Here is an 8,326-nt window from a genome sequence, read left to right on the forward strand (position 1 = left end):
GGCCGGCCCCCGGTCCTACCGGCACCCGCCCGCGAGCATCGGGACCCCCGGCCCCGCCCCGGCGCTGCCACCGGTTCCGGTGGGAGCCGGGTCCCCGCCCCTCCCCCTACAACAGAGTGGCAGCGGCGACCGAGACTCCCGTCCTACCCCGGCCGCTGCGCTCGGTGCGGGTGCGGCTGGCGGAGGTGGCCTCCCCGCCCTCCCCTCACGGTGACACCGCGCCCTGGACTGTGCCGAGGCAAGGCCGCGGTTCCCGGTGTCGCACCGCGGCGTGCGGTGGGGCTTGCCGTGCGGTAGTTGCGGGTTTGGGGTTTATTTTTTGCTTTTTCTTCCCTCTAGAAATTTTAAAAATGGCGAAGTTTGTGACACCCGTGATCCAGGACAACCCCTCCGGCTGGGGCCCCTGCGCCGTGCCCGAGCAGTTCAGGGACATGCCCTACCAGCCCTTCAGTAAAGGAGACCGCCTGGGAAAGGTACCTCAGTCGTGCCATGGCGTGCTGAGTTGCTGCCGAACGAGCCCTGTGTGCCTTCCGGCGTCCCACTTCTACATGCTGCCACCGGTTTTTGATTCTTGCTACCATGGCTGCTTTTCTGACATCTGTTGCAGTGCATGCTAACACTTAGCGCAGTTGTGAACAATTAGCAGGGCTGGCAAGTGGAGGTGGGAGTTGAAAGGATCAGTTCTGGAGCATACAGCAGTGTTTGCGTCTGCTGCTTGAAGTCCTGCATATATAAAGTCAGAGATGGGGGGGAAATGTCATGTTAATACTCACTTATTTTGATTGTTTATGCTTGTCCTTAGGTGGCTGATTGGACAGGAGCCACGTATCAGGATAAAAGATATACAAGTACGTGTTGTCTGGTGGCTGTTCCTGTGGTTTATTTCATACAAAGTTTTCTTCAAGCATCATTCCTGCTTTCATGTCTCACACCCACTCTCGTCGTTACCTGCGCACCTCAGCAAGAGAGGCTTCTTAAATTAGGAAGAGTGCCTCACCCTGGGGAGAGCTCCATGGGGCTCTCCCTGTCCTTAGGGCTTACTCCTGTTTTTTGTACTGCCTCATGACTGGGGCTGCTCAGGGAGGTTTGGAGGGGGGAGGAAACATGCAGGCATAAGGCAAGAGTCCCAGTTTACGCATAAGACTTAGGTGAAGGTAGCTAGGGGGAATTTGGGAGGAGAAGGGGGCGAAGCGTCAGGGGTTTTTTCCTAGAAGCCTGGTGACAAGATGCTTGTCTTATTTGCAGACAAGTATTCGTCACAGTTTGGTGGCGGAAGCCAATATGCCTATTTCCATGAGGAGGATGAGACTAGCTTCCAGCTGGTGGATACAGCACGAACGCAGAAAACGGCATACCAGAGGAATCGTATGCGATTTGCGCAGGTAACGTGTTTTCAGGAATAGGCTCAAAGGAGAGCTTTGGCAGCATGGAATTATTTTGTTACTAAAATGTTCTTTTTTTTCTTTCTTTCATTTCTGCAGAGGAACCTTCGGAGAGATAAGGACCGTCGGAACATGCTGCAGTTCAGCATGCAGACGCTGCCAAAGAGTGCCAAACAGAAGGAGAGGTGAGGCTGCAAATATGAGCATCCCATACTTGGGTTTGAGTGTGTGAACATACTGTTGATAAATTTGTGAGTTACTATAACAGAACTCACTAGAATGAGCAGTCAGCAAAGAATAATTTCAGGATATTTCAGTCCTATGTTCTGCTGATGTCACTGGCAGTTATAAGAATGGGTTTCCAATAGCTGTCTAAGAATTTAGAAGGATTTTTTGAATCATGTTTAGAAAGTAAACATGGTATATTAAAGCAGAGCGTACCCTTTCTGAAAACACTGTTGCAGTCTTTGGAGATGAAAATTATTTAAAGGGCTGCTCAGAGTAAAGAATGGAGTTTTTAATGTCTCGGGCATCTTGATCAACAGACAGCTCAGCAAATGTTTCAGCAGCTTGGTGCCTAAAAGCATTGGTCCTCTGGTGGTAATTTGGAAGTGTAGGAATGGTTGTGGCACGTAGGAATAGAGAGCTGCTTTTCATGGCTTTCCTCCTGTTTGCTATTTCAGAGATCGTTTGCGCCTACAAAAGAAGTTTCAGAAGCAGTTTGGAGTGAGACAGAAATGGGACCAAAAGTCACAGGTAAAATAACAACCTTTCTGCCCCCGTGTTGGTTTGGTTTTCTCTGGCTGCACTCCTGGGCCAGCTCCTTTCACAAATCCTGATATGCTGTGTCTCTGTTTCTCTCTCTATCTGTCCTACCTCTGGCTGCACAGCAGAAGCCTCGTGACTCCTCTGTTGAAGTCCGCAGTGATTGGGAGGTGAAAGAAGAGATGGATTTCCCCCGGCTGATGAAGATGCGCTACCTGGAGGTGTCGGAGCCACAGGACATGTGAGTTCCTAAAGCAGCCGTGTGCTTGCTTCCTGAATGGACAGGATATCTGGAAGGCAGGAAGGCAAGTGTCTCCTGGCCTAGTCCCAGTGTTCTCAGTGAGGTACCCAAAGCAGGAGAGGGTAATGGAGCAGCCAGCAGGCCCCTCAGTCCTATGTAGTCTGTGGGTGGTGGTATCTGTAGTAGGTGGTATCAAGATGGTCCTCTTACCTCTGCAGAGAGTGCTGTGGAGCCCTAGAATACTATGACAAAGCCTTTGACCGCATTACAACAAGGAATGAGAAGCTACTGAGGAGCATTAAGCGCATATTCCATACCGTCACTACTACTGATGACCCAGTTATCCGAAAGGTATGTTTACTGATTTGTAAAACCCAGTAGTGTGTTTCTCAGTGTGTGCGGTTGTTAGAGACCCGCTGTCACCATCAGACCAAAAGTAAGAGATGGGCAGAAAAATTCTAGACCCCTAAGGTTGCAAAGGAAAAGAAGCATTAGCTGGTATCCTTATTTGTCTTGGGTCCAAGGCAGAGCTAGATTAATGCAAAACTAGGAATACTGGCCAAGGAAAAGGTGTAATTCTGGAAAGGCAAGCAGAGCAGTACTTGAGCTGTGTTGGGAAAGAAACTTCCATGTCAGAGACCTGGTTCTTGAGGTTTCTGCTTTCGGAGATGAGGAAGGCTCGGAGAGTTCTCTCTCTGGCCCAGTCAGCAATAAGGAGCCAAGTCTTCCCAACAGAACTCACATTTTGTAGTGCATTTCTTACTTTTTCTTTGTTTGGGTGAGGGTGGGCCTTGATCGCTGGGTGGTACCTCACACTTTGTCTAGCAGTTGGTGGTGTACCTAGCAGTCTAGCTTCCTCAGCGTAGGAGAAGAAATTAATGATCTCATTTTCTTGGCTGGGTAAGGGAAGTCTGTTCTTGTTGCTGAAACACAGTTTTCTCCTTCTCCTGTATCCCTAGCTGGCAAAGACCCAAGGGAATGTGTTTGCCACAGATGCCATCCTGGCCACACTGATGAGCTGCACTCGCTCTGTGTATTCCTGGGACATCATTGTCCAGAGAGTTGGATCCAAACTTTTCTTTGACAAGAGGGACAATTCCGATTTTGGTGAGGAAAAGGCCTGAAAGAAATTGCTGTTACGGTAGCTAGAGAGTCTGATTTCCTTTATGCTTTTTTTTTTTTTTTTTTAGTTTATTCTATGTCTCGGTGTCCAGACTGAGACACCTGGAACAAGCTGATTACTGTGCTGGCTGTGGGGGTAACATTAATATTGATCTGCTCCAACGTGGGGCTAGAGACTCATTGAAGCTGGCATCGTTACTCCCCCGAGTATAACCACGAGTGTCTGATTTTCTTCCCAGACCTCCTGACAGTGAGTGAAACAGCCAATGAACCACCACAGGAAGAGGGCAACTCCTTTAATTCTCCGCGCAACCTTGCCATGGAAGCTACCTACATCAATCATAACTTCTCCCAGCAGTGTCTGAGGATGGTAAGGTTGAGCAGTGCTGGGTAGTTAGGGTCTGTGTTTCAGCGAGTCTCAAGAACAGACTTCATTAAGGCTGCTTTAATACAGCACAAAAGTGTTTTAATTGACAGTGGTATGTTACGCTGATGTTCTTTCAGTTTTGAAAGAGGTGGTATTACTTCTGGTGAGCAGTGTGACTTTGTTGTAGAAGGATTTTCATCATTAGTCCACAAAGAAGAAATCCCACTCCCACTAGTGAAGCAGGCAGACTTCTGAGTACACTTAGTGAAGCTGAGTGCAAGAAGTACTACTTTCAGCGAAGTGACCAATGTGAACATGAGGCTTCTCGTCAGCTGTCTTAATACTTTATCATTTCTCTGTACAAGGCAAATTAGCTACTGTTGCTATAAGAGAATATTTACCCAGTAGGGGAGAGCTCCCTCAGGTTTTTTTCCTGATATGCCATTCTGTTTTCTTCTGCAGGGAAAGGAGAAATACAAGTTTCCAAACCCAAACCCCTTTGTGGAGGATGACATGGATAAAAATGAAGTTGCCTCTGTTGCATACAGGTATGTTATCTCTCTCTCTTGATGCCCGGGTTTGGTGATTCAGGAGTGTTATTAGCAGAAGCTTTACCATGAGAGGGATTCCTGGATGTCCTGACAGTGAACAGATAGAGAGGGAAAGAATTTTGCTGAGTACTTGCATGGATCTGGAAGAGAACAAGGGTTGGAAATAACATACAGGATTATTTGTTGTCAGATACCGAAGGTGGAAGCTGGGAGATGATATAGATCTCATTGTCCGCTGTGAACATGATGGCGTGATGACAGGAGCTAATGGAGAAGTGTCATTCATCAACATCAAGACACTGAACGAGTGGGATTCCAGGGTGAGGAAGAACAAGATCCCAAAGCTAGCTCTAACTGCTTCACTGCTGCCTGACATGCCAGGTACAGCAGGCGAGCTAAACATCTGGCAGCGTCCCCCGGGTGGTTACCTTCCACAGAAGGCCCGTAACTTTGGTGGACAAGCAGTGCTGATGGGATTCTCCCCCAGATGCGAAGTAGCTGGATTGAACCCTCTTGTCCCCAGGTGTTTGGCACGGTAGCCAGTCTGTTCCCATGTTTTCCTTGTGAACACTTCCCTTGCAAACTTCCCTTCCTAAACAGTGTCACAAATGTTGGCCAATCTCTGCAGTGTGCTTTTCTCCCTTTCCGGTGTGAGGGCTTTCCCTGTAGGTTGCTGTATGGTATCGTGAGGTAGACAGAAAAAACTTCCCTACATGTTGTCAAGATGGCTGAAGACATGTCTGCTGCTGGCTTGTTAGGTTGACCCTAGTTTTGATTCTCCTCTCAGTATTGCAATGGAGTAGATTGGCGCCAGAAGCTTGACTCTCAGAGAGGAGCCGTGATTGCCACAGAGCTGAAAAACAACAGCTACAAATTAGCCCGCTGGACATGTTGTGCGCTGCTGGCTGGATCAGAATATCTTAAACTTGGGTAAGATGGGTTTTTTAGGTGCATTTTCCGTGATTTAACTGTCAAAGTGAACCATTTGTGGAATGAGTACTCATAAAATCACCCCATGCTTTGCGTGGCCAAGAGGGAAAAGCTTGCGGTGAGCACAGCAGCCTTGGCTCCTACTGCTTCCCGTCAGCGTGCAGCTGGTGTGCCCTCCGCTGTGACTGACCTCATGAGACCTCATGCATGTGATGGGCAGGCGGCCTCTGCGGCTCTTGGCCAAGATTGCCAACAAGGGAAATAAATGCAGTGACTGTCAGGAATTCGACTGAGACCCTCAGTGCCCCCGTTAATGAGAAATTGGATGGAGGGGAGGTATTGCCACAGACAATTTCAAACTGTCGCTTAAAATCAGTTGAGTCTGTGCCCCGCTGTTGATGGCCGGGATGAGCTGCTTTGTGTGTGAGCTGCTTCCAGCCATCCGGTTTCCCAGGCATCCTGGTCAGAGTGCTTTTCCTGTGGTTTCTTTGTGCAGCAGCAGCACAGAGCTGGTGAAGTCCCCTAGCTGGGACTCCCAGTGGTAGCTTTCACAGCAGATGATATGCCTGATTATATGTAATATATATATAATTATATTTATATACAAAATAATATTTTTTTTTCCTGTGGATAATTAACAAGAGGCATTTGCTAACTCGATTCTGCTGGTTCTGCAATCCTAGGTTCCATCCTTGGATATGGACTGATGCATTTGTGTCTGTTTAATTCCAAATTCTCCACTAATCGTGCTGTTGCTTAATTTTTATCTGTGGGACTAATGCTTCTCTGTCTTTTGTACCACCCCATTTGATTTGGGGTAGCGGTACATCACCAATTGACAGCTTGTAGCTAGGAGACCCTCTTAGCTTTCGTTGTTGGAGTGTTAGGATTTTTCAGCCCAGAAAGGAAAACGAAACATCACAGTGCTTTTCTTGGTGGTGTTCTTATGCTGGTTGGGCTTAATCTCCTGATACCCCTCTGGTTTCTTCTTGCTCCTTTAGGTATGTATCCCGTTACCATGTGAAGGACTCTGCCCGCCACGTGATCCTGGGCACGCAGCAGTTCAAGCCAAATGAGTTTGCCAGCCAGATTAACCTGAGCATAGAGAACGCCTGGGGCATCCTGCGATGCGTCATCGACATCTGCATGAAGCTGGATGAGGGGAAGTACCTCATCCTCAAAGACCCCAACAAGCAGGTGATCCGGATCTACAGCTTGCCTGATGGCACCTTCAGCTCTGATGAAGATGAAGAGGATGAGGAGGAAGAAGAGGAAGAGGAAGGTTTGTAGCGTACTTGGTGATTTATGCTTTGAAGTGATCTACTGGTCTGGATGAAAAGGGGTGACCTACGATAAAGACCAGATCTGAAGGGGTGAGATCTGACTAGTGCAGTGACAAGAGGAGTGAGGTTGGAGAAGGTGTAGTCCCAAGGATGGGACTCGGCGGTAGAAAAGGCATGTGTGAGTGACATTGGGAGTACTCTGGAAGAAAAAAGAGCTGCAAGTTGGAAATGCAGGTGTTTTGTGCCTCTGTATGGATACTGAGCAAGGACTGATTTTAGCAGGGGTAGGGGAGAGGACCCAGGTCCAGAGCAGCGAGTGGGACAGTGGAGCTTGTCACGGAGCCCTTCATTCAACAGCACCAGGCCCTGGGGGGGGTGGGTGTCAATTTCTGTTGGTACTGGGATTTTTTTTTTTACTACCGCTTTAGAAATGGGAGCGACTGTACAATGACACATTTAAAATGCATGATGACCTAGCCTGGTTGAGGCAACTCAGGGAAGGCTTTTATAAAGTGAATGCTGAAGTTGAGCAATCGCTGATGGGTCGGTCTGGGCATTTTGGCGGAGTTCTGGGCTGCCACAGCAGACAGCTGCTGTCACACTTCGCTGCCTAAAACCATCTGTGATCCCTGACGCCTGCTCTGCATGTGCTCTGTCATCAGCGAGACATGGTTTGACCTGGAACTCCTGCATCTGTGATGCAAAAAATACCTTCCAAATACCTTCCAGCTTTCCTTTTTTTTTTTTATTATCTTTAAGCTGTAAACTTAGCCTGGCTGCTCTGGTTTTTATTACAGAAATTTTAGGTCGCTGTGTAACTTGCTGAAGAATGCAGAGTGTGTAACTGCAAGTGACGTCGGTGTGGTCAGGGCTGTAGGGGGTGGGGGTGCGGGCGCACGGGGGGGAATGACGTGCCCTGAAGTCTCGCGCTTGTTTTTTCTTGTTCTTTGTGGCATTTCCCTGTAGGAGGGGGGTTATTTGAGGGGCTGGGGGTGGTTTTCGTTCCCCACCTGCCTTTGCTTCATTCCTCTTTCTCTTCTCTTTCAGAGGAGGAGAGCTGAGCCCCGCAGGCAGCCGAGGGGGGCCGCAGGGCCCGGGCGCCCCGCCCTCGGCCGCGGCGCCTTCGCGCCTGGCGGTTCCCCGGAGGCGCGGTGGGGGGCGGGGTGGCGAAGCGGAATAAAGCGACTTATGCTCAGTGACGCTGTGTGGCGTGTGCCTGGGTTGGGGTGCGCTCCCGCGCCGCGGGGAGGGGCGAGCGGGGCGGCCGCGGGCGGGACGAGCGCTGGGGCGGGAGGGCTCGGGCCCCGCCGCCGGCGCCGCTGTGAGCGGAGCGGCGGGCTGCGCCTTTAAGGGCCCCGCCCCGCCTTCCGAGCACGTGGTCGTGCGCGGCGGCGGGAAGAGGAGGTGGCGGCGTCACGTGACGCGGCGCGGGGTGGTGGCTCCGCGCGGGGCGCGCACCGCCCCCTCACCCACCCCTCGGCGGGTGGCGGCGCTGCCCCCTTTCCCCTCCCCCCGCCGGCTCGTGCGGCGGCCGCCGGGCGCGGAGCGGGAGGAGCGGAGCGGCGCGAGCTCTGTGGTGCAGGTGCGGCCGCTGGCGGGACGGGTCCGGCCGGCTCGCGGCGGCGGCGGCCCCGCGCGACAGGTGCGCCGTGCGTCACGCGCGGCGCCTCGCAGGTGGCGGCCAC

General features: G+C 50.9%; 1 protein-coding gene across 1 annotated transcript; it reads left to right on the plus strand.

The window, feature by feature from the left end:
- Positions 1-350: 350 nt before the first annotated feature.
- Positions 351-7,840, plus strand: EIF3D (eukaryotic translation initiation factor 3 subunit D; the record flags this gene model as incomplete). Its single annotated transcript, XM_082014058.1, has 14 exons — positions 351-473; positions 803-848; positions 1,246-1,382; positions 1,482-1,567; positions 2,066-2,138; positions 2,276-2,388; positions 2,607-2,739; positions 3,348-3,495; positions 3,750-3,880; positions 4,340-4,425; positions 4,619-4,748; positions 5,216-5,358; positions 6,360-6,640; positions 7,689-7,840. 14 exons carry the CDS (start codon positions 351-353, stop codon positions 7,700-7,702), a joined length of 1,644 nt encoding a protein of 547 aa, XP_081870184.1. The 3' UTR covers positions 7,703-7,840.
- Between the last annotated feature and the right edge of the window lie 486 nt (positions 7,841-8,326).

This window comes from Phaethon aethereus, assembly GCF_964289735.1.
Source record: "Phaethon aethereus genome assembly, chromosome: 1".
Taxonomy (NCBI): domain Eukaryota; kingdom Metazoa; phylum Chordata; class Aves; order Phaethontiformes; family Phaethontidae; genus Phaethon; species Phaethon aethereus.